At 43.9% G+C, this 26,959-nt stretch overlaps 1 protein-coding gene and 1 long non-coding RNA gene across 3 annotated transcripts in view; one reads left to right on the top strand and one right to left on the bottom strand.

Moving 5' to 3' along the window:
• The window catches only part of lepr (leptin receptor), a 194,054-nt gene that overhangs the window by 143,366 nt on the left and 23,729 nt on the right, over positions 1–26,959 (top strand). The window contains exons 13-17 of the mRNA XM_072511112.1: positions 118–271; positions 2,556–2,638; positions 9,046–9,262; positions 9,438–9,629; positions 24,622–24,723. Of these exons, the coding sequence (XP_072367213.1) occupies positions 118–271; positions 2,556–2,638; positions 9,046–9,262; positions 9,438–9,629; positions 24,622–24,723 (748 nt within the window). The remainder of the gene's footprint in view (positions 1–117; positions 272–2,555; positions 2,639–9,045; positions 9,263–9,437; positions 9,630–24,621; positions 24,724–26,959) is intronic.
• LOC140426397 (uncharacterized) overlaps positions 1–26,959 on the bottom strand; it is a 71,885-nt gene that overhangs the window by 43,091 nt on the left and 1,835 nt on the right. For both annotated transcript variants that reach the window (XR_011948195.1, XR_011948196.1), the window contains exon 2: positions 9,436–9,559. This is a non-coding gene — a long non-coding RNA (uncharacterized lncRNA). The remainder of the gene's footprint in view (positions 1–9,435; positions 9,560–26,959) is intronic.

Raw genomic sequence — 26,959 nt, 5'->3', positions numbered from 1 at the left:
TTTTCCAATGTTGCAGCAACTCCTAACAATATGAACCTCTTTTATTCATTCATCACATATTAGGGCCAAAAGATGAAATGTATGTACTCTGATCAGCATTTCTGTTTTTCTTGGCAGACTTTATTTGCTGTCAATAAAACATCAGTCATTGCTGAAGTAACGGACCCTTGTGTTAAGTACATTGTTCGGGTACGTTGTTCGAGATTTGAAGGACCTGGATACCAGAGTGAATGGAGCAGTTTAGTGAGCACAAATCTTGCTGATATCCAAGGTAATCTCTATTGCCAAAGCTTTTTACCTTCCACTCATCAGGGTAAACGCAGGAATGCCTGATTTTCTATTTCCCTATTGATTTCACCATGGCAACACGTCAGCCAATCAGAGTTTAATTGTCAACTAATCAGTATCCTATTCTATATTATAAGCTGTTGTGATTGTTTGAAATTTTATATAATTCTGTGAATTGTTGAAACCTTATGATGGAGAAAAGGCCATTGATGAAGGTGATTGGACCAAGGACACTTTCTTGAGGAATTCCTGCAGAGGTTGCCCTCTGACAACCTCAGCCATCTTTATTTGTGCTTATGACTCCAACCGGTGAAGAGTTTCCCCCCGACTCCCATTGACTCTCGGTTTGCTATGGCTCCTTGATGCTGTGCTTGGTCAAATGCGGCCTTGATGTCAAGGGTACCAAAACCTTTTTCTACACTGTAAAAGGAGGCTATTTGCCCCATTGAGTCTGCACCGACCCTCCAAAAGACCACCCTACCCAGGTCCACTCCCCCGTCCATCTCACCTATCCCCATAATCCTATAACCTAACCTGCACATTCCTGGAAATTTAGCTTGGTCAATCCACCTAACCTGCACATCTTTGGACTGTGGGAGGAAACCCATGCAGACACAGGGAGAACGTACAAACTCTACACCAGACGGTCATCCAAAACTGGAATTGAACCTGGGTCACTGGTGGTGTGAGGCTAACTACCGTACCGCTCCGTATATATGTTATTAAAATATATATATACTTTTCAACTTTTGTTTTTACAAATTACTGCGTAAAAGAAGTAACATTCAGTTTCATTAACAGTATATTAACTGCATTTTTGTTTCCTCCTTTCTCCATGTCCTCACATTCTCGGCCGAAGGTAGTCACTCATACTTGGATACAATTACCCAATTCTGCCAACCCTGGAATGACCCGTGGTCATCCTTCATATGTTTGAGCTCAAACACTTGAGTGTTCACATAATGCCTTATCAAGATGGATACCTAGGCCTTGTTCACTTTCCGATAGGGGTCCCCAGAACAGCAGCAGGAGCTCTGGGTAATTTTCTCATCCCTAGCCTAGATTAATTGTCCAACCCCAAGGTTAGTTTGACTGGGGTGAGCTAACAGTACAGATCCGCCATAGAGCCTGGGACTTTGCTGGTTTGTATTGTAACACTACAACATCTTTTGGTGCATTGCCCAATGAGATATGAGGAGGAGCCTTTCCCAATTTATGTTTGTAAAATTAGAAATCGGAGAACATAATTACATAATTCTGCGATGGAATAAATGTTTGCAACATAACGGTAAATATGAACATTTACAGTTCTTTAACAGTCAGTACAAATTTACAACGTGACTGCTGCTAATGTTTAGGACAAAATAGACTCCTGCAACCCTGTCATCCTATTCAATTAGAAATGATTCATTGTACAAAGCCAAAGTAACAATTAACGATGTCAATGTTACTTCTCAAAAAGTTCATCAAAATGAGTCATTTCACAATGTTAGAACTTTTCCAGCAGTTTGTAACTTGGCTGATGCCCTGCTTTTAATTAATTTTAAAGTTTTCTGTCAATTTTGTGTTATTAAGTTGTCGGGAAGTCAGTCCGCACTAATTGCACCTGTTGTCAACATCAGGATTTTTTTTCTCAGTTACTGTATTACAGTCGTAACGTCAAAAGAAAACACAGCAAATGTATTCAGGATTTTTTTTCTGTTCTTTATGCCAAGTGTTTGACGGCTTCTTTAAATGCAATTGTGATTTAGTGATTTATTGCTGTAATCGGGAATATTTTGTGTTGTCGTCTATTCCTGTGGCCAGGACTCTTTACTCTGAACCTAATATATTACATGTGGGTGCATGCTGTGGGAACTGAGTGCCATAGAATGGAAAAGGGTTTCAGTACTGCCATTTGTCACTTGAGCTCAAATTGCCCTTCATATTCTGGCAAGACTGTCCTGTAGAATAGGTGGTGAAAATATCCTTGTTTCTGTGATCCATGCTGTTAATACATTACATATAGATCCACTGAGAATTTGTGCTGGTGGTCATAAAGCCTGTTAACTGAATCATATTTTGATAATGTAGCATCGCAACAATAGAATGCCTGAAATGTTAACCTATCTTTCTCTTTAGAGGCTGATTCGTTAACATTTCTTAATCATCCTTTGTTATTCCTAAACCAATAAATTTCCAGATTTGACATCACCATATTTTGAGAATTATTTGTCATTTCTGAACACATAAAAATCAAATAACTTATTTATTATTTATTCCTTTAGCACCAACAACAGGACCTGATTTCTGGAGATTTATTGACAGAGATCCCTTGACCAAGGAGACCCACGTCACACTAGTATGGAAGGTAAGGATAAATGTTATGATTGATAGGATACCCTGGGCTAGTGCACGGTCAGTTCCAGCCCCACTTGACCCAGAGTTACAACACAGTGAATTAACCAATAATTCTTCGAAAAATTGTTTTTTGCTCAGTTTTTGGCCCTTGGCTGCACAATAATTACACTCAATAGATTTGTAAGATTAAACACAATTACTATTTTATAACACGAATTGTAATGAAATATGCAACAAATACAACTGGTTAACTATTATCTAATTCTTAATTCCCAGCTTTAACTCTCACCCACACCCCCACCACCCATCCTTTACACACGTACACACAAGACAGACAAACATAGAGAGGAAGAAAGGGGTAAAAAAAAACAGAAGTAAAAGGGAAAAGGAGTCTTTGTTTCAGAAGGGTGTTTCCAGCACCGTGTGAGGGAGAGAGAGAGAAGTCTGAAACTCCTGTTCAAACTAATGGAGTGTTCTCTCTGTAACTTCTGAATTCCTCATTCTCTCTGCTGCCTGACTTAAAGATACATGTCCATTAATCATCTATGGATCAAAAATGAGAATGGCAAAATAAAAGAAAGAGGAAATAAGGGAATAAACAGGGAGGACTCTTACATGATGACCAAAGTATTTGATGCCGGGCATGGTATTGAAGTAAGGTGAGGACTTAACGCGAAGTGCCCTTGTTAAGTGCCAGATAGCATGCTAATTCAATTTTACCCATTTCACTAAGTAACTTATCTCAATCACACTGTTCTTAACCAAGAGTCACCAAGTAAACATCAGGAATTTCGATGTTTAGAGAGAGAGGGGAGGAAAAACAGGTACGAGTCACCCGTGGGCAATTTATGAGCTCTGCCTAGTGCTTGCCTTGGTGTAGCCGTGGAGAAAACCTGGAATAGAGCTGAACATATCCACCCTTTTGCCCTGGAGAGACAGAAAGGAATAGGCAAGAAAGTGGGAAAACAATCCATCAGGGTCTCGTACATTAAAATAGATTTAAGCTCAGCGGTGAGTTGTGTTTTCTGTTCCATTTTCTTTTCAAAAGTGAACTTTCTGCACTGAACTTAACATGTGTTTTATATTTTTTCCAATCTACTTCATTAAAGAAAAGCTATTAATGTGGTGTAGTCTTCTGGGATGGCCACGTCCCGATTACAAAATGGACACTTGCAAAGACTGCAAGGAAAATTGGACAATGCTAAGAAACAAGTAGGTGCAAGCTCTGTCTGTTGATTAGAACCTTAAACACTCAGACAGGACAGAAACTACCAAACAATTTACATACTAATGAGCCATCTCCGGGGACAAAAGGGAAACATTTAGGTACACAATGTTAGGACAGACTCCCCGGCGCCAGAAGAAGCTAAGAAAAAGCAGACTGACAGTCACCAGGAAACACCCAGCGATCAGGGAACCACCCCTCTATTGGAGGAAAATCGATACCGATGATTGGGAAAGACCCAATTAGTTGAGGCCAAGTTCAAGGCCCACCCAAAAGAGCGCAAAGCCCTTTGCAGTATAAGAGGTTTCACCCAAGGGAGAATCTTTCTCCTTTGCCTTTGGCTCTCAGCGAAGAGAGAGACCAGCCTAGCAGCTATAGCAGACCAAGTAAGTTCCAAGTCAACGCACGCTACGAGATAGACGCTCCTAGTTGCTACCCTGTAAACAGCTCAACCCAGCAGCCTCAGAACCGAGCAACGGCCATTGTTCCTCTGACTGAGTGGGCGCCCAAAGCTAAGTATAGGCCTTTGCAGTGTTGTGTAGTTTAGTTTGTAGAGTTTATGCATGAGTAGATTTGACTGTGTGTAAATAAATGAACATTGCTTTTGAACTTACTAACTGGTGTATCGAGTCATTGATCAGTATTCGGTTCTGAACCTTGTGGCGGTGTCGAAAGATACCTGGCGACTCTTGAGCAAACGTGATTAAATAGAGACAAATTAAGAGCAAACCAAAAGTTAGCAACAGTGGCTATACATTTCTATTGACAATTTCCTTGGGGGTTCTCCAAATTTGCCACCATAACTTTTGAAAATTATTTAGAACTCCATATAAGTTTCTGTCCAGTGCTTCCACCAATCTTTTTCTGAAGTCATGACAGTTGAACTCCTAAGGAAAACCCCAGCACCTATGTATTTCTCATGATGAGAGAAGACAAGTGTAAAAGGGAAGAATCTTTATTCATCTGAGAATTTGACGGAATTGCACTGTCAGACTCAATAAATATTCAGGGTGTGTTGACTATGAAGTGATGATGGCAAAAATGGAGCTGGGATAGATGCATTTCCTTGAGCCTGTGTGCATTTAGGAAGCTGAATTTCTCTCAATCAGTGAAGTGAATTTGTTATAACATTTTGATTTGTTCCAAACAGAAAAATATATGTGATAGTCACCACCAGTAGTATATTACATGTATTACGGCACTGCCCGTATAGTAGAGGTACATGGGTAAATCCCTGCCTGCTGGCTCCGCCCAGTAGGCGGCGTATAAATATGTGTGCTCTCCTGTGCTGCAGCCATTCTAGTTCCAGCTCCAGGAGGCACAACATCTTTTCTCAATAAAGCCTTGATTATTCCACTACTCTCGTATTTGTGGTAATTGATAGTGCATCAATATCACAATGAATGGAAGAGCACAGGCAATTTTAAGAAAGAGCTGCTTCATTTGAACATAGTATTTTCTTTGGCTGTGAAGGGTAGCAATAGAAAGTTTTCAAATCAGCATGCATAGTAATTCACTTCTTTATCGGCAAAGAGATGATAGAAGGGTGGATTCTCTCTCTCTCCATAATGTATAATGTATAATTTTAATATAATAATATAATAATCTTTATTGTCACAAGTAGGCTTACATTAACACTGCAATGAAGTTACTGTGAAAAGCCCCTAGTCGCCACATTCCGGTGCCTGTTCGGGTACACAGAGGGGGAATTCAGAATGTCCAAATTACCTAACAGCACGTCTTTCAGGACTTGTTGGAGGAAACTGGAGCACCCAGAGGGAACCCACGCAGACACGGGGAGAACATGCAGATTCCGCACAGACAGTGACCCAGTCGGGAATCGAACCTGGGACCCTGGAGCTGTGAAGCAACAGTGCTAACCACTGTGCTACCGTGCTGCCCGCATACTATAAAAGATACATAATAGATACATACAAACATGCAAATTAGGAGCAGGAGTAGGCCACGGAGCCCCTCAAGCCTGCTCTGACATTCATGACTGATTTAATTGCAGCTTCAACCACACATTCCTGCCTACTCCCAATAACCTTTCACCCCCTTGTTAATCAAGAATCTATCTAACACTGCCTTCAAAATATTTAAAGACTCTGCTTCACTGTCTTTTGCGAAAGAGAGTTCCGGCAACTCATGAACCTCCTGAGAAAACATTTCTCCTCATCTCTGTCTTAACTAAGCAACCCCTTATTTTTAAACAGCGACACCCTAGTTCTAGATTCCCACAAGAGGAAACATCCTCTTCACATCTACCTTGTCAAGACCTCTCAGGATCTTAAAGGTTTCAATCAAGTCGCCTGCTACTCTTCTGAACTCTAGTGGATACAAATCGAACCTGTCCAACCTTTCCTCATAAGACATTCTGCCCATTCCTGGTATTAGTCTCGTAAACCTTCTCTGATCTGCTTCTAATCCATATCCAGCTTTCCTTAAATAAGGAGATCAGTACTGTACACAATACTCCTGATGTGGTCTGACCAATACCCTGTTAAAGCATTGTGGTGAAGGGCAGGCTGATAGAATTACATTTTGACAAGTGGGATTAAAATGTGGAAATGAAAAAGGGATATTGTTTTCAAAAGCAACCTATTTACATTTCAGTACTGATGTTGGGAAACACAACCTTCAGGTCTGGTTTGCTCAGTCTGTGAGGAAGGAATTGTGATGGCTTTGAGGTAGTATTCTGTACTGATTCAAGAAGTAAAATTTACAGTTCAAATTCTTACACTGTAAATTAACATTGCATGACAACACAGTCAGTGAGACCTGGTTTTTGCCATTGGTGATATAGCTAATTGTTGACAAATTTAACATAGGTTTTACCATACAAAACAACCTGATGGAAGAGTTCAAATGTGTTTAGGAGTGGAATATTGCAACACATTAAAAAAAAAATGCAACAGAAACAATGGGCTGGATTCTCCGTTGGGAGATTAACTCCCCACGCCGGCATGAAAACGGTGGTATTTTACGCCAGGAAAACTGGCGCAAAACAACCACTGATTCCCTGCTCTGGGGGGAGGGGGGCTGCTGTCTCAGGGAGGCAGCGTCGAGCTCCCAGCTCTAGCTGCCGATACGGCCTGCAGAACTGGCGGGTCCGTGACCACGCATGCAGCGGCCACGCCGTGCTTCATGTCGGACACAGCCCGCGGATCTGGACCGCAGATATAGTCCCCCTCCTTCGGCCGCTCGAGCACCCCGGACCCCCCCCCCTCCCCCGGCAGTGCCCCCAGCCCTAATTGAAGCCCCCCATGTCTGCGGATCAGCCCTCCCTTGACTGTGGCGGCGGGAGGACTGAGCCCGCAGCCGCCACGCCAAGTTCACGATGGATGAGACACACGTGTCCCACGCCGTCGGGAACTCGGCCGGTCGGGGACGGAGCATCGTGGGGCGGACCTCAGGGAATGGCCTGAGGCCATGGATAAGGCATGCGGCGTACTCCTAGAGTACACCGCTTTTCAGGGGGCGGAGCATCATGGAAGCGGCAGCACCCCCGATTTGGGCATCATCAGAGATTCTTCGCCCCCCGCCGATCGCGATTTCGGCATCGGGGATCGGAGAATCCAGCCCAATATATATACATTTATGAGTTGATACCTGAGATAACAATATAGATATGACATTTTTAAATGTATTTTTACGGGATGTGGGCTCCGCTGGCTAGGCTAGCATTTGTTGCCCAACCCTAATCTCCCTCGATAAGATGATGGTGAGCTCCCAACTTGAAGCACTGCAGTCCGTATGGTGTAGGCATTAGTGAGGGTATTCAAGGATTTTGACCCAACGGCAGTGAAGGAACAGCGATGTATTTCCAAGTCAGGGTGGTGAATGACTTGGAGGAGAACCTCCTGGTGGTGGTGTTCCCAGGTATCTGCTGCTCTTGTCCTTCTAGATGTTAGTGGTCGTGGGTTGGGAAGGTTCTGTCTAACGATCCTTGGTGAGTTACTGCAATGCATCTTGTAGATGGTACACACAGTTGCCACTATTCGTCGGTGATGGAGGGTTTGAATGTTTGCGGAAGGGGGAGCAATCAAGCGGGCTGCTTTGTCCATTGAATATCAAGGGGTGATGGTTTGATTCTTTCTTATTGGAGATGATCATTGCCTGGCACTTGTGTGGCGCGAATGTTACCACTTGTCAATCCAAGCCTGGATATTGTCCAGGTCTTCCAGTACTTGCACGCGGATTGATTCAGTGTCTAAGGAGTCACGAATGGTGCTGAACATTGTGCAATTATCAGTGAACATCCCCACAGCTGACCATACATTGGAAGGAAGGTCACTGATGAAGCAGCTAAAGATGATTGGGCCAAGGACATTACCCTGAGGAACTCCTGCAGTGATTTCCCAGGACTGAGATGACTGACCTCCAACAACCACAATCATCTTCCTTTGTGCCAGGTATGACTCTAACCAGCAGAGAATTTTCCCCCGATTCCCATTGACTCCAGTTTTGCTTGGGCTCTTTGATGCCATTCTCGAGCAAATGCCACCTTGATGTCAGAAGCAGTCACTCTCACCTCAGGCATTCATCTCTTTTGTCCATTTTGAACCAAGGTTGTAATGAGGTCAGCAGCTGAGTAACCCTGGCGGAACCCGAACTGGGCATAAGTGAGCAGGTTATTGCGAAGAAAGTGCCACTTTGTAGCACTGTTGATGACCCCTTCCATCACTTTACCGATGATTGAGAGTAGACTGAAAAGGTGGGAATTGGCTGATTGGATTTGTCCTGCTTTTTGTATGCAGAATATAACTGAGCAATTTTCCACATTGCCGAGTAGATGTAATTGTACTGGAACAGCTTGGCTTGGGGTGCGGCAAGTTCTGGAGCACAATGTGTCATCGGTACTATTGCCGGAATATTGTCAGGGCCAAAGTACAAGAAAGATAGTTAGCAAAAAAAGAATGGGATCAAGAAAAAAATGAAAAATATACAATCACAAAAATACAGTAATAATTTGGAAAATTAGACAATTTAGTTTGTCACAGCTGAGTAAACAATCCTGCATTGTGAAGTGAACATTTGCTTGCCCTAACCTTTAATTTCCTTGAACCTTGCCAGTTGTGTAACTAGTATACCAGCTAATTGAATAAGTTATTATAGTTTCAAATGGTGGGAAAAATAATTTTAAATCTTTTGCGCAAACAAAATGGGAATCTTTTTTGTTTTCATTACAGCCTCTGACAAAAGGTGAAGCTTTATGCAATGTGAAAGGATTTAAATTGGAATACAAATCAACACAAAACATTACCCGGTTGGAATATGTTGGAAATGTTACACGTTACAGCTTCCTTCGCACTAATGAAATTAAAAGTGTCTCAGTGATTGCTTTCAATTCTATTGGTTCTTCCAGAAGGAATTTTAAACTAATTTTGCCACAGGACACTAGCAAAGGTTGGTTCAATATGTCCACTCTGACTATAGTGTGCCTTACTCGACACAAATGTAAAGTTAGATTCTTTAAAGTAATGATGAGGTTTATTGTATAGTTAATAATTTAAATAATTGGATAATAAAAACTTTGTATTTGTCATCATCGTTTGTAATGTTAAAAATTATTTGCTCACAGCAGTACACATTCTTCGATCTCTCCATGCTTCCACAATAAACAGCAGTTGTGTCCTTGTTTCTTGGAGCGTGTTACCTCTGATTTACCAAGCGACATCTTTTGTGTTGGAATGGAAAAGCCTGCTGAATAACAATGAGGGAAAGGTAAAGTGGATGAGGGTTGCTGCAAACCTCACAACAGTGTTCATTTACGGTAGGTTAAGTTCTTTAGTTTTAAAAATCCTGAAAGTTATTCTATTTTAAAGCTGCTAAAAATGCATTTTGTGTAACAGGATGGTTTCTCCTCCAAGCAGTATTGAAAAGTGAATGATATTCAGTGTAATAATATTGCCCAGCAGTCCTCATATTGATCAGTAAAAAAATTAACCTCAAAAATATATGCCCAAGAAAGCATCAAGGTGAAAATTAACTGAATTCAAGATATCACTTCAAGGATTGCTGGGCAGCACGGTAGCACAGTGCTAAGCACAGTTGTTTCACAACTCCAGGGTCCAAGGTTCGATTCCCAGCTTGGGTCACTGTGCTGAGTCTGCACGTTCTCCCCATGTCTGCGTGGGTTTTCTCCGGGTGCTCCGGTTTCCTCCCACAGTCCAAAGATGTGCTAAGGTTAGGTGGATTGGCCATGTTAAATTGCCTTTAGTGTCCAAAAAAGGTACGGTGGGTTTACTGGGTTACGGGGATAGGGCGGAGGTGTGGGCTTAAGTGGGGAGCTCTTTCCAAGAGCCGATGCAGACTCGATGGGCCAAATGGCCTCCTTTGGCATTGTAAATTCCATGATTCCAGGCCTATATCACATAAAAATTCCTTAAATTCCAGTGACAATATTCTGCTGAAAACAACAGTAAGGTGAGTGACAGATAATTATGTTTTCTTCTTTGACAGTAAAGATTATTCTTCCTCACATGAGCGATTAGAATTGAACTGAAAATACCCACATGATTGTAAAGGATGTACCACTTCCTTTACAATCAAATAACAATTTGATATAAAAAAAGTATTTATAAAAAAAAAAAAAGACCAATTTTAATTTTAATTAATTGACGCAATGTCAGTTAGAGGGGTGCTGTGCTCTGACTGTGAGATGTGGCAGGTCCGGGAGGCTTCCAGCGTCCCGGGTGGCTTCATCTGCAGAAAGTGCACCCAACTGGAGCTCCTCACAGACCGCATGGTTCGGTTGGAGCAGCAATTGGATGCACTTAGGAGCATGCAGGTGGCGGAAAGCGTCATAGATCGCAGTTATGTAAATGTGGTCACACCCAAGGTGCAGGCAGAGAAATGGGTGACCACCAGAAAGGGCAGGCAGTCAGTGCAGGAATCCCCTGTGGTTGTCCCCCTCTCGAACAGATATACCCCTTTGGATACTGTCGGGGGGGATAGCCTATCAGGGGAAAACAGCAGCAGCCAGAGCAGTGGCACCACGGCTGGCTCTGATGTTCAGAAGGGAGGGTCAAAGCGCAGAAGAGTAATAGTAATAGGGGACTCTATAGTCAGGGGCACAGATAGGCGCTTCTGTGGACGTGAAAGAGACTCCAGGATGGTATGTTGCCTCCCTGGTGCCAGGGTCCAGGATGTCTCCGAACGGGTAGAGGGAATTCTGAAGGGGGAGGGCAAACAGGCAGAGGTCGTTGTACATATTGGTACTAACGACATAGGCAGGAAGGGGCATGAGGTCCTGCAGCAGGAGTTCAGGGAGCTAGGCAGAAAGTTAAAAGACAGGACCTCGAGGGTTGTAATCTCGGGATTACTCCCTGTGCCACGTGCCAGTGAGGCTAGAAATAGGAAGATAGAGCAGACAAACACGTGGCTAAACAGCTGGTGTAGGAGGGAGGGTTTCCGTTTTCTGGACCACTGGGAGCTCTTCCGGGGCAGGTGTGACCTGTATAAGATGGACGGGTTGCATCTAAACCGGAGAGGCATAAATATCCTGGCCGCGAGGTTTGCTAGTGTCACACGGGAGGGTTTAAACTAGTATGGCAGGGGGGTGGGTACGGGAGCAATAGGTCAGAAGGTGAGAGCATTGAGGGAGAACTAGGGAATAGGGACAGTGTGGCTCTGAGGCAGAGCAGACGGGGAAAAGTTGCTGAACACAGCGGGTCTGGTGGCCTGAAGTGCATATGTTTTAATGCAAGGAGCATTACGGGTAAGGCAGATGAACTTAGAGCTTGGATTACTACTTGGAACTATGATGTTATTGCCATTACAGAGACCTGGTTGAGGGAAGGGCAGGATTGGCAGCTAAACGTTCCAGGATTTAGATGTTTCAGGCGGGATAGAGGGGGATGTAAAAGGGGAGGCGGAGTTGCGCTACTTGTTCGGGAGAATATCACAGCTATACTGCGAGAGGACACCTCAGAGGCCAGTGAGGCTATATGGGTAGAGATCAGGAATAAGAAGGGTGCAGTCACAATGTTGGGGGTATACTACAGGCCTCCCAACAGCCAGCGGGAGATAGAGGAGCAGATAGGTAGACAGATTTTGGAAAAGAGTAAAAACAACAGGGTTGTGGTGATGGGAGACTTCAACTTCCCCAATATTGACTGGGACTCACTTAGTGCCAGGGGCTTAGACGGGGCAGAGTTTGTAAGGAGCATCCAGGAGGGCTTCTTAAAACAATATGTAAACAGTCCAACTAGGGAAGGGGCGGTACTGGACCTGGTATTGGGGAATGAGCCCGGCCAGGTGGTAGATGTTTCAGTAGGGGAGCATTTCGGTAACAGTGACCACAATTCAGTAAGTTTTAAAGTACTGGTGGACAAGGATAAGAGTGGTCCGAGGATGAATGTGCTAAATTGGGGGAAGGCTAATTATGACAATATTAGGCGGGAACTGAAGAACATAGATTGGGGGCGGATGTTTGAGGGCAAATCAACATCTGACATGTGGGAGGCTTTCAAGTGTCAGTTGAAGGGAATACAGGACAGGCATGTTCCTGTGAGGAAGAAAGATAAATACGGCAATTTTCGGGAACCTTGGATGACGAGTGATATTGTAGGCCTCGTCAAAAAGAAAAAGGAGGCATTTGTCAGGGCTAAAAGGCTGGGAACAGACGAAGCCTGTGTGGCATATAAGGAAAGTAGGAAGGAACTTAAGCAAGGAGTCAGGAGGGCTAGAAGGGGTCATGAAAAGTCATTGGCAAATAGGGTTAAGGAAAATCCCAAGGCTTTTTACACTTACATAAAAAGCAAGAGGGTAGCCAGGGAAAGGGTTGGCCCACTGAAAGATAGGCAAGGGAATCTATGTGTGGAGCCAGAGGAAATGGGCGAGGTACTAAATGAATACTTTGCATCAGTATTCACCAAAGAGAAGGAATTGGTAGATGTTGAGTCTGGAGAAGGGGGTGTAGATAGCCTGGGTCACATTGTGATCCAAAAAGACGAGGTGTTGGGTGTCTTAAAAAATATTAAGGTAGATAAGTCCCCAGGGCCTGATGGGATCTACCCCAGAATACTGAAGGAGGCTGGAGAGGAAATTGCTGAGGCCTTGACAGAAATCTTTGGATCCTCGCTGTCTTCAGGGGATGTCCCGGAGGACTGGAGAATAGCCAATGTTGTTCCTCTGTTTAAGAAGGGTAGCAAGGATAATCCCGGGAACTACAGGCCGGTGAGCCTTGCTTCAGTGGTAGGGAAATTACTGGAGAGAATTCTTCGAGACAGGATCTACTCCCATTTGGAAGCAAATGGACGTATTAGTGAGAGGCAGCACGGTTTTGTGAAGGGGAGGTCGTGTCTCACTAACTTGATAGAGTTTTTCGAGGAGGTCACTAAGATGATTGATGCAGGTAGGGCAGTGGATGTTGTCTACATGGACTTCAGTAAGGCCTTTGACAAGGTCCCTCATGGTAGACTAGTACAAAAGGTGAAGTCACACGGGATCAGGGGTGAGCTGGCAAGGTGGATTCAGAACTGGCTAGGCCATAGAAGGCAGAGGGTAGCAATGGAGGGATGCTTTTCTAATTGGAGGGCTGTGACCAGTGGTGTTCCACAGGGATCAGTGCTGGGACCTTTGCTGTTTGTAGTATATATAAATGATTTGGAGGAAAATGTAACTGGTCTGATTAGTAAGTTTGCAGACGACACAAAGGTTGGTGGAATTGCGGATAGCGATGAGGACTGTCTGAGGATACAGCAGGATTTAGACTGTCTGGAGACTTGGGCGGAGAGATGGCAGATGGAGTTTAATCCGGACAAATGTGAGGTAATGCATTTTGGAAGGGCTAATGCAGGTAGGGAATATACAGTGAATGGTAGAACCCTCAAGAGTATTGAAAGTCAAAGAGATCTAGGAGTACAGGTCCACAGGTCATTGAAAGGGGCAACACAGGTGGAGAAGGTAGTCAAGAAGGCATACGGCATGCTTGCCTTCATTGGACGGGGCATTGAGTATAAGAATTGGCAAGTCATGTTGCAGCTGTATAGAACCTTAGTTAGGCCACACTTGGAGTATAGTGTTCAATTCTGGTCGCCACACTACCAGAAGGATGTGGAGGCTTTAGAGAGGGTGCAGAAGAGATTTACCAGAATGTTGCCTGGTATGGAGGGCATAAGCTATGAGGAGCGATTGAATAAACTCGGTTTGTTCTCTCTGGAACGAAGGAGGTTGAGGGGCGACCTGATAGAGGTCTACAAAATTATGAGGGGCATAGACAGAGTGGATAGTCAGAGGCTTTTCCCCAGGGTAGAGGGGTCAATTACTAGGGGGCATAGGTTTAAGGTGAGAGGGGCAAGGTTTAGAGTAGATGTACGAGGCAAGTTTTTTACGCAGAGGGTAGTGGGTGCCTGGAACTCGCTACCGGAGGAGGTAGTGGAAGCAGGGACGATAGGGACATTTAAGGGGCATCTTGACAAATATATGAATAGGATGGGAATAGAAGGATACGGACCCAGGAAGTGTAGAAGATTGTAGTTTAGTCGGGCAGTATGGTCGGCGCGGGCTTGGAGGGCCGAAGGGCCTGTTCCTGTGCTGTACATTTCTTTGTTCTTTGTTCTTTGTATGACCTTGGCTGTTATTGAACCTTACAAATTAGGCAGCTAAAATGCGTCCATTTATGAAAGTGAGGCTGAAGATCATAATCCTCTACTCAGGGAGTTTTTATATTCTGGAATGTAGGGATTTAATTTGTTCGCAGCATAACAGTAGAGCTTTCGTTTGCAAGAAATGTTGCATGCTGCAGGCTAGATTGATGCTTGGAAATTGCTGAGGATTCTACACTGTGAAAACAGGAGGTTTTGTCTTTCTCGACAGACTTTTATTAAATGCTTCACTTTCATTCCTACCATAAATCAGGTACATTTGTCACAGGAACCAAAACAGCTTAAGGCCAAATCCATTCTACAGTTCAGCAACTTTGTTATAAAAGCTATGCATTGCTTGATAATACACCTCAGGTATGAAAGCATAGCCTCAACCTTGATGCTATCATTTTGTTTAAAACAACAAACAAGGAGAAAAAAGGAAGAAACGTGGGAAATTTGAATGGAAGTTGAAAGGAGGGAGGGAGCGGAAAGAAAGAATGAATTGAGTAACTCACTGCCACATTTGAAATTTTCCGATTTGTTTTCTTCTGATCTGAACCCACTAAAATGGAGACCACCTGTTGGCTGCCGTTGCTACTTTCCACCCTATTCCTTAACAGCCAGTGACAAACTTACCACCAGGATCCTCCAGTCTGAATCGGTCAGTTTCTCTCTTACCTCCCCGAATATCTTCTCCAAACTCATCCTGTTCACAAGAACCCTTTTGACCCTCTTCCCACGAACCGTCAGACCATGTAACATCTGTTCCTTGCCAGCTGATGTGAATGACTGTTGCTCCCTGGGACTGTCCCCTCTCTCTAAATTACTGGCATCATCGCCACCCTGGTCAAAAACAAGGTTGCCCTTGAAATCTAACACCCCATCTCAACCTCTGCATCTAATTTAGTTCTGAGCTAAGCTTCTGACTCTGTATCCTTGCCATCATAAAGTCTGCCTATTTTCCCCCACTGTAACATTGTCCATCACTGCCATTGAATCAGCTGCTATAACTTTCAACTGTACCTTTGTCACCTCCAGATTCAGTTGCTTTCCTGGCTGCTAACTTGTCTATCTTCCGTAAAATTCAACTCATCCGAATTTCTGCTGCCCAATTCCTAATTTACACTGCTCTACTAATCCATCACATGTGCTTGCTGAACTACATTGGCTCTCACTCCCTCAATGCTTCCAATTTCAGGGGTGGAATTCTCTGTTTTTGAGGCCAAAGCGGTGGCAGGCAGCTTCAACGGCACCTTTCCCGCTGGCCATAATGGTAGGATTACGTGCCAGATTCTGTGTTTGGAAGCTTGTTAATTATTCACAGATGTGTTCCCCTCCTAATCTCCTCATGGGCTGGCAGCTAATTCATCTGCCCGCCATCATCTGGCAGATTTGTAGGTCTGTCGTCATATTCAATACCAGTCCAGCACACTCGGATCACTCTCTCCAGCCCAGATGTCTCTACTGGACCATTCAGGATGTCAGCAACCCAGGGGCAAAAGGCTAGCCACTTCAGGAAGAAAAGCTGTGCCTGCTCTCACCTCCAGGGTCCTCAAGGCCCTTAATCAAGGAGTCCAGATCCAAGGGCATGTGCCTCATCCAGGGGTGGCGCAAAGAAGCACACATACCTCACTCGTCCAGCCTGGAAGCCGTTGCACAGAAGGTTAGAGCAGCTACTACGCACTCGCAAAGTGTCATCCAGTGCAGGATACGGATGAATGATCTTATCAGCTACTCCAGGGTAAGACTTCTCGATGCCCCTTTCACTATCAAACACTCAGCATGGTATCATGTACCAAAACAGCTACCATCACAGATCTCACACATCCACCCGCGGGGGACACATATCAATCCTTACTCTCTCAAAAAGACTTTCAAAGCACCATCATCCCATCTTTCCTGTTACCCACACTTCAATCTCTGTCCCTTCTAGGTACCTTTATTAAGGTTCAGGACCTTGGTCTCAGAATCAACTACCTCACTATTCACCTTAATAAAGAATTCTACCATATTATGGTCACTCATCCTCAAGGGTTCTCTCCCAACTAGATTGCCAACTAATCCTTTTTCATTGCACAACACCCAGTCCAAGATGGCCGGTTCCTTTGTTGGTTCCTCAACATACCGGTCCATAAAACCATCCCTTATGCACCCCAGAAATTCCTCCTCTATTGCACTGTGACTAATTTGTCTCACCAATCTATATGCAGATTAAAGTCACCCATAATCATAGATATTCCTTTATCACATGCATCTCTGATTTCCTGTCTAATGCTATTCCCAACATTATCACTGCATTTTGGTGGACTGCATATCACCCGATGAATATTTTTTGCCCCTTGATTTTTCTTAACGCTGCTATTCTTTTTCAACATTTAGAGTATCCAATTCATTTTTTCCAATTAATGGGCAATTTAGTGTGAGCAATCCACCCACGCTGCGCATCTTTGAGTTGTGAGTTGAAACCCACACAAACACGGGGAGAATGTGCAAACTCCACACTGATAGTGACCCAGAGCCGGGATCGAACCTGGGACCTCGGCGCCTTGAGGCAGCAGTGCTAACCACCGCGTCACTGTGCTGCCTCTCTTAACGCTAGCATTCCACATCATCAGTACTCATGGGCACGATTCTCCACTCCCACGCCGGTTGGGAGAATCGCCTGGGCCGCCAAAATTCCCCGGGATGCCGGTCTGGCGCCCTCCTGCAATTCTCCCAAGCGGTGGGAACGGCCCGGTCGAGTTTCGCGGGCCGCAGGCCGGATAATCGCCGGAGACACCGAAAATGGCAATTGTCCGCACCCCCGCTATTCTGAGGCCCGGATGGGCCGAGCGGCCAGGCCAAAATGGCGGGTTCCCCCGGCGCCGTCCACACCTGGTCGCTGCAGTCGCGAACGGTGCATGAACGCTGGGGGGGCGGCCTGCGGGGGGGGGGGCGAGGGGGGATCCTGCACCGGGGGGTACCTCAGATGTGGGGTGGCCCGCGATCGGTGCCCACCGATCGTCGGGCCGTCCTCTCTGAAGGAGGACCTCCTTCCTTCCGTGGCCCCGCAAGATCCGTCCGCCATCTTCTTGCGGGGCAGACTTAGAGAGGACGGCAACCACGCATGCGCAGGTTGGCGCTGGCCAACCCGCGCATGCGCAGATGACACCAGTTATGCGGCGCCGGCCGCGTCATCTATGCGGCGCCGCCTTGACGCGGGTGACAAGGCCTGGCGCGTGTAGATGACGCGGCCCCGATCCTGGCCCATTGTCAGGGCCTGAATCGGTCAGGACCGGGGCCATTTCGCGCCGTCGTGAACCTCGACGGCGTTCACGACGGCGCGGCCACTTCGGCGCGGGAGTGGAGAATCCTGCCCAGAATCTTTCCTCAATATTATATCAATATCATTATTTTAAAAATAAATTTAGTGTATCCAATTCATTTTTTCCAATTAAGGGGCAATTTAGCGTGGCCAATCCACCTACCCTGCACATCTTTTGGGTTGTGGGGATGAAATCCACGCAAACACGGGGAGAATGTGCAAACTCCACACGGACAGTGACCCAGAGCCGGGATCAAACCTGGGACCTCGCGCCGTGAGACAGCACTGCTAACCACTGCCCCACTGTGCCGCCCTATCAATATCATCATTAATCAACAATGCAACTCCACCACCTTTTCCTTTCTGTCTGGCCTTCCTAAAAACTGAATAGCCCTCAATGTTTAGTTCCCATCTTTCATCGCCTTGGAACCATGCCTCCGTAACCCCAACCATATCATACCCGTATACATCTATCAGCGCAACCAATTCATCCATTTTATTTCGAATGCTCCATGTGTTTAGGTACAAAACCTTAAGGCTAGACCTTCTTAACATTCCTTGCCTCGTCCCTACTATTTTTTACAGTGTCATTATCTGATACAGGCTCTTGATTTCTCTGCCTATCACTTTTCTTATGTTCCTTTCTGTCTTTTTCTCTTGCTCTTGATTCTCCTTGCTCTGAATCCTTACATAGGTTCTCATCCCCCCTGCCATATTAGTTTAAACCCTCCCCAACCGCTTGAGCAAGTACCTACCCCCCCCCCCCCCCCCCCCCCCCCGGACATCATCAGTTTCAGTGTCCGGGTGTAACCCGTCCAGTTTGTACAGGTCCCACCTCCCCAGAACCAGTCCCAATGCCCCAGGAATCTGAAACCCTCCCCCTCACACCATCTCTTCAGCCATGTATTCATCCAATACATCCTACTATTTCTACTCTGACTAGCACGTGGCACTGATAGTAATTCTGAGATCACTACCTTTGAGGTTCGATTTCACAACTTTCTTCCTAACTCCCTACATTCTGCTTTCAGGACCTCATTCATTTTGTAACCAATGTCATTGGTACCGATGTGTACCACAACCACTTCTAGTACATTGCTACGGTACTGATCTGAGACATTGACACAGGAGGGATCATGGGTCCAGCAACACAGTGCTGTTCATGAAGACCAGCTTTTCATGGAGATGGAGGGCAGGAATCGGTCTGCCCTGGCAGAGTAGTGAACAGCGCATCAAGATCCAAAAAAAAGCAGCTACAGAGATAATGGATGCATTGGTTGTCATTTTTCAAAAACCCTTGGATTCTGGAAAAGCACCGGAGGACTGGAAAACTGCCAATGCAACATTCCTATTCATAAAGGGAGGAGGCAAAAAGCGAGTAACTATAGGCTGATTAGCCAAAATCTATTGTTGGAAAAATGTTAGAATCAATTATTAAGGAAGTAATAACAGCACATTTGGAAAATCATAATCTAATTGAACAGAATCAGCATGGTTTCATGAAAGGGAAATTGTGTCTGACCAATTTATTAGAGTTTTTCGAGGATATCTCCACCAGAGTGGAGAGAGGGGAACCAGTAGATATGTTTATTTGGACTTCTGGAAGGCATTTGATAAAGTACCTCACAATAGGTGAAGTCATAAGATAAGAGTCCATAGTGTTGGAGGTAGTATATTGGCTAATGGACAGGAAACAGCAAATGGGAATAAGGAGTTCTTTTTCAGGTTGGTAACTTGTGCGGTTACACAGGGATCAGTGCTGGGGCTGAAAATGTTTACAATATATATTAATGACTTGGAGGAAGTAAGTGAATGTACCGTAGCCAAATTTGCAGACAACACAAAAATAGATAGAAAGGCAAGATGCGAGAGGGATGCAAACAATTTACAAAGAGATATTGATCAGTTAAGTGGGAAAAACGTTGGCAAATGGAGTATAATGTGGGAAAATGTGAAGTTGTTCATTTTGGAAGAGAGAACTAAAGAACAGTATTAATTAAATGGAGAAAGATTGCAGAAAGCTGAACAGAAAGAGACTTGGGGGTACTTGTGCATGAAACATAGAAAGCTAGCACACAGGTGCAGCTAATGGAATGTTGGTCCTTATTTCAAGGGGGTTGGAGTATATGAGTCATGAAGTCTTGCTGCAGCTGTACAAGGCACTGTGGTGAGATCACATCTGGAGTATGATGAGCAATTTTGGTCTCCTTATTTCAGGAAAAATATTATTTCATTTTATATATATATATATAAAGAAATGATGGAGACGGTTCAGAGAAGGTTTACTAGGACGATCCCCGTTATGGAGGGATTATCTTATGAGCAAAGGTTAAACAGGTTGTGTAGCCCTGGTCCTAAGCCTTCTGGAAAATATGGCCAAGTTACAAGAGACACTATAACCTGATGTGCATTCGTAAAGGCACCAGCAAAGTTAAGACACCAGCAAAGCCTGATAGTTAATAAGGTTAACTCTGTATCAGAATAAGTAACATAAGCAGTGGGGTCTAAGAATGAGAGGCAATCTCATTGAAACATATAGGATTCCTAAAGGACTTGACAGGGTAAATGCTGAAAGGATGTCTTGGACCAGAGGGTACAGTCTCAGAATAAAGGGATGCCACTTTAAGACTGAGATGAGGAGGAATTTCTTCTCTCAGGAGTTGTGAGTCTTTGGAACACCTTTCCACAGAGAACTGTGGGGGAAGAGTCCTTGTGTATATTTAAGGCTAAGATAGATTCTTGACCAGTAAGAGAATTGAGGATTACGGGGAAAGGACAGGGAAGTGGACGTGAAAGTCTCCTATATGTTCTGCACTGTAAATTCTATGAAATCTATGTTTCGGAGCCTTGGGCATCTACAGCAGGCACATCATATCACTGGAGAAATACCCATCATCAGCGGTGCCTTTGTAAAATACCCCAAATCTGGTGGCAAGAATGGTACAGTTCAATAGCAGCATCCGGAAATATCGTTTGTATGCCTGACATCGGACCTGCCAAAGCAACTTCTCCTACACAGAACTTGTTTGCGGCAGGGGTCTTCCAGGAAGACAGTGGAAACAACATCCTATACTGCTCTTGCTGATGTATTGCTTATTTGGCCCTTGTTCTACACTGTAACCAATCACTATTTGTTGATGTACCATTTGTCAATGTACTCTGTTGATTATTCTTTTCTCTACTATGTACGTACTGTGTACATTTCCTTGGATGCAGAAAAATACTTTTCACTGTACTTCAGAACATGTGACAATATATATCAATCAATCAATCAAGAATGTCCTCAATGGATTCCTGAAGAGGTCAAAGAACCTCAATGATTCATGAGAGTTCCTGGCTTGTGACTGACCAAATCGTGAAGGTTCATTTGGGAAGGCATGGAGTATATCAAGAGACTTCATTAAGAACACACAGAGGTGAATTCAAGACATGGAGAGAGCAAGCAAACCTCCAAACAACTTATCTACCCGATCCTCCAAGTTCTACCTGCCCTGCATGTGGTAACACCTGCAGATCACACATCGGACTTATCAACATTTCAGGACCCATTGAACCAGGGTGAAAGCCAGTCACCCTGCATCCCAAGGGACTGCCTAAATGAGACGATAGCCCACTGTAAGGTCTTCCTGAAAGTTTGGTCAAGTTTATAATGACCCTTTGGTCTCATTATACTTCTCCGAAGGACCATGGGACACTTTTCTATGTCAAAGGCACTACATCAATGTAAGTTGATGTTTCTGGTATTCTTTATCAGGCTCCATTCTTCAATTTACCATGTACAGTTTACATTATTGTGAACTTGAATCATTTGAATTTTATGATGAAAATTCACAAGATTTGTCTTTGACTCCATGACAACAAAATCCAACAACATTTGCACATAAAGTAGCTGATTTTCTAGTTTAGTTTGGTCAGTAACAACTTTCTTTGAGTCAGAAGGTTGGAGTATCAGGTTCCATTCTGGGACCTAAGCACACAATCTCGGCTGAAATTGCAGTACAGTATTCAGGTCAGGGTTGAGGATGGCACAGCCAGGCAGCCTAGTTCAGCAGCGAGGTAAAGTCACTGAGGGGAACAAGGCCGAGTCGACCTCCAGGGCAGGACTGAGGAGGGCTGGGCATGCGAAGCCTGAGCCAGCAGCGAGGCGAGGTCATTGAGGTGAGGTGTGAGGTGGGGCAAAACTGGAAGGAGGGCAAAACTGGAAGGAGGGCAAAACTGGAAGGGGGGGGGTGAAACTGGGAGGTGTAACGCTGGGATGGGGAAAACCTGCGATGGGGATAAAACTGTGAGTGGGGGGTTAACCTGGGAATGAGGGGAGTAAGGGGGAAAATCTGGGATAAGGAGCAAAGCTAGGATGGGGACACAATTGGGGGAGGGGGTAAAATTGGGAGAGGGGACAAAATTGGTGGTGGGGAAACTCTGGAGAGAGGCTAAATTGGAAAGGGGCAAAATTGGAAAACTTTTTTACAAGTTAAAAAGCATTAAAGCTTGATCAATTTGTGTATTTGCATCTTTGCATTCTGTGGAGCGAGGGTGGGTGGGGTCAGGAGGGGCCTGAAGTCGGGGCAGCACCGTGGCGCAGTGGTTAGCATTGCTGCTTCACGGTGCCATGGTCCCAGGTTCGATCCCCACTCAGGTTCATTGTCCGTGTGCAGTTTGCACATTCTCCCCGTGTTTGCGTGGGTGTCGCCCCCACAACCCAAAGATGTGCAGGGTAGGTGGATTGGCCACTCTAAATTGCCCCTTAATTGGAGAAAATGAATTGGGTACTCTAAAACTTTTAAAAAAGGAGGGGCCTGAAGTCATGGGAGGAGGGGTATGATGTCATGGAGGGGGGAGGGGACACACCCGGAAATGAAAGTGAGCATGGTGCCCCACAAAATGTAAGTTTATCACTGCAGTACTGGCATTGGAAGCTGGAAGCTATGGTCTCATGTGACATATTTGAAGTTGGAGGGGCTTGTAAAATAAAACAGGTGGCCTTTCCACAATCTTCCTGCCCACGCTCCCATATTATGGTAAACAGGGAGGCGCAGGAAATCTGCCACCTTTGGGCCTTTTGCGACTCTTAAATGATCAATTAATGGCCTCCAAGTGGCCTCATTCCACTTCTGCTATTTTGCATACAGTAGTGGAAGGCAAAGGCAAAACGAGCAGCCGGGCACCAACCAATGCACGGCAGTTGTCAGGCAGGAAGGGAGTTACTTCGTTTGGGGATCTCCTGTGTCCTTTGGAGGTAGCATCCCCTAATATTGAACCCCCTCTCTTTAACCCTCCCCTCCGGCTTCTAAACAACACCCCTCCCGCCCCCCAATACCCATTCATTGGCGTCACCACAGGAGGCCCGTCCAAAATCCCAGCCTTACCTGAAGTCCGTGCTTTATGACACTTCTTCCTAGGGGATTGTGCATAGTCCCATCAGTGGCCACTGCTTGAACCTGATGCTGCAGGGACTAGTCAGTCAGATTGACTTGCAGCTCTCTAGGATGGCACTGCATCCCAGATCGTGGTGACAGTCCCACTTTGAAGCAATTAAGGCTGCTCCTAGCTTATTATCTCTGCAGGCATCCAGATTCAGATTTGGTGGGTTCAAGACCATTGGGGGGGGGGGGGAGAGCAGGGAATATGTCTCCACATAAAATCTAGATCTGGGTGTGTAATGTCTGGCTTGTTTGTGTTTGACTACGTTTGTTGCAATCAGCTGGATGTTTGTGTAATTGTTTGATGGTATGATGCAGTACTGAGGAGGTGCTTCATTGTTAAAGGTTCCATCTTTCGACAGAAATGTTAAATTGAGGTTCCATTTGCAACTTCAGGTGAATGTAAAGAGGGTGAGATTAGCTTTAAAAGTAATGGAAAATGATGTCAATAGAAAAGAATATCAGACAGGGTATAAAATGAACTGCTGATTCATCATAAAATGGTTCAACCTACCACCGAAGACCAATTTAATCTCCCAAAAATATTTCACAGCAATATTTGAAGAAGAGGAAGGTGTTCTTCTAGTGTTTAGTGTCCATACGCAACAGAACTGAAATAAATCTGTTGGCTGTTCATTCCATTTGATTTTTGTGGGTGTTTGCTGTGTGGAATACTTTGTTGCCATATTTGCCACATTACAAAGAAAAGTCAGTAATTGGCTTTAACTAGCATAAACCATCGAGAGGATTTGAAATATACATTATAAAATACAAGTCTTTCTTTCTTACATTACACATTTTTGACTGGTGGGGCTCCTTTGACAGACAGTCTATTTGTCCCAGCATATTCTACACAGTATCCTATCATATCAATCTGTACCATTCCCTTTATCTCTGTCTCATTCCCAAATTAATATTGATCTAGCCATTTTTCCTAACTACTTTAGCTTTGTGACTATATTGCCCGAAGACCCTTTTTACAGGTACTTTCTACTGAGGCGGGCAGACCGAGCAGGAATTTTCCCAAATTTTGTTGCCCGTCTCGGTGATGAAAATACAGGCAATCGTTACAGGAAAACAGCCCCTGTTCTCCCCAAAATGCATTAGTAGCAGTTTCAATTAAAACCTATTACTTGCCCCTATACCCTTTTTTGTCTGGGAGATTTTTTTCCTCGTTTTAATATTTTTTATTGATGGTGTTGAACTATATAAGTCAGATCAAAGAGAATAGTTACGTATATCCTCCTCAGAAATCACTTAAACAAATACTTAAACATTTTAAAATCTTTTTCAACTGCAAGAATTGTAGCTTTTTTAAAATCAAGAATATCACATTAGAGGGAAATATCTCATTGTTTATATGTCATTCCAATTAAATGTTGTGATATTTGCATTTCATTGAAATAGTACTCTTCCAAGTTTCCCATTGCTTTCCATTTCTTCTTCCAGATCATTTTTCTCCATTGATACAGTATCAACTGACTGTATATCCAATTTTCTCTGAAGGGGAAGGACAACCATGCAGCTTTTATATGAAGATCAAGAGTAAAGGTATTATTTTAAAAGATTCTTGCGTTGTAATGAATGTGTAACTGGAAAGAGATACTTTCAGGATGGGAAATATGATGGTGTAACACACATGAACTTACAAAAATTATACCACAGAAAGATTGGAAAGAAAATTCCATCTGTGGGACGACTTTGATGTTGGCCAAATGTCAAAAAGACATCAGTTGGACAAATAAAAGGCTGATGCTGCTGTTGAATTATTTGGTGTGACAAGCACAAAATAAAGCCAGGGAATGTGGTGGGCCCCTGACTTCCACTTCCCTTCCACTCTCCATTTACCTGTTTCATCTCTTTCACTTTCACAATCTTCATTCAGACTGCACTGCCAAAGCTGTTAAACCATTTAATCTAACTTTCATTTCAATTACAGCACTTGATATATATCCAATGTCATAAATTACATGTTGAGGGAGAGATAAATTCCTTGTGTGCTCTCATTCCAGATTCTTTCTCTGTTGATATGATATTTTGTCAGCTCTCAGTTGCTTTTTTTGTCAGCTTATTCACTTTAGGAAACAGCTTTTAAGCGTACCTAAGGTACTTCGACAAAAGTTAGACCTCCATAAGGTCTTATGCAGAAAATTCTGATGTATAGGTAAAATTGCCAGGATTCAATAAACCTGGTGACTGGGAGATCTTACATGTAGACTTGAGTGCAAAATTTACGTCTGAGAATAAATGGGTGGATAAAGTGTAAGATATAGCTAATTATGGGAAGAATGTTTCAATGACCCTACCCCCCATACCCGCCCCCATCTAGACACATCCGACTTTTTCACTTCCGTACTTTCTATCAATGGCAAATGTTTGTACCTCTTGATTTTTTGTTTTTGAGGTATAATTTGGAAAGCAACACCAATTCTCAGTACCTTCCTTTGGCTGGCATTGCAGACAAATTTGATTTGGTCAATTGCATTTTGAATGCTAATTTATTGTGGCGAGTGTCCTGTAAAACAAAAGGCACAATGGATCTAAATCTAAACTTGCCCAATCCTCAAAAAGGATCTTAATTCTAAATAATATATCAACAGCAGTAATTTAACATCTTCGCAAACTTTATTTTACACTGGAAGGTATAATTATCCCCTTCCTCTCCCATTTCCACTCTGCAATTTGCACCTTGTAGGATAACTTTTCCCGAGCTTATCCACTGTGCAGGGACCAATTAATTAAACCTGGTACTTGAATCTAAATATGTGGCATTGGAGGCAACAAGTGGAAGGATTTAAAAGTGAACTGAAGCCTAATTTATAACTAAATGAGGTATTAGTCATATCCTGGCACCAGGCACTCATAGTTGCTTTGATTGTAGCAGAATTCAAATTATTGTCCAAATATAATGGGAGCAGAGCAAATGTTTAAATGCTTCAGTCGAGCAATCTGAATCATTATCAACACTGGTAAGGCAACATTCCTGTTAAGTTGAAGATTAAGATAATGCATTAGAAAGCTTGATTTTTCTTTTCAAAAGAAGAACAGGTCTCGAACATTACAGAAAAGATTAGAGGGGTGGGGGGGGGGAATTTTGGTCTAATTTTCGAACCTATCTAGAATGAGGTGGCTCAAATAACTACAACCTGGGCTTTCTGCCCGTCTGTCTTGAATCTCATTTAAGTGTTAAAAAATATATTTATGGATTTCATTCTTAAATCTCTTTTTCCCAATAATTGACCAATCAAAATGATGTAGGTAACTGTGAATGGTTCACTTTTTAGATGCCGATCACCTTAGACAGGCACCTGTTAAGGTCATATAATAAATGAATTTTAATTATGAAACAAAAAGATAGCTGTTAGTATGACTGTGTATGCTGAACACGGTGCTTGGATTTCAGAGAGCAAAGATTGTAAGGGAGTAAAGTGCTGAAACATACAAGAAAATGGTAACGGATATGGCCATGTTGATGATGAAGACCATGGGATTAGGAAGACCAGTGAAATGGCATAATTGTGGAGACTGTGAATTTAGATAGAATATGAGAGGTTTAAGAAGGAGAGGAGAATAGCGAAATCAGAGGAGAGAGGCCACATTGAGCAGAAATGCAGCACAGTGATGCAGTAGAAAGTGACAGCTTTTTTCCATTTATCACCTCTGTCATCCTGACTGCCAATATCAGAAAGAACATCCATTTATATAGTGTTTCCCATGTCCTCACAATGCTTCACAGCCATTGGATTAATTCTGAAATAACATCGGCAATGCCTGACCTTGGAATTGT

The sequence above is a fragment of the Scyliorhinus torazame genome, chromosome 7 (genome assembly GCF_047496885.1).
Source record: "Scyliorhinus torazame isolate Kashiwa2021f chromosome 7, sScyTor2.1, whole genome shotgun sequence".
Lineage (NCBI taxonomy): Eukaryota > Metazoa > Chordata > Chondrichthyes > Carcharhiniformes > Scyliorhinidae > Scyliorhinus > Scyliorhinus torazame.
This window is presented reverse-complemented; position numbering and strand designations above follow the sequence as displayed.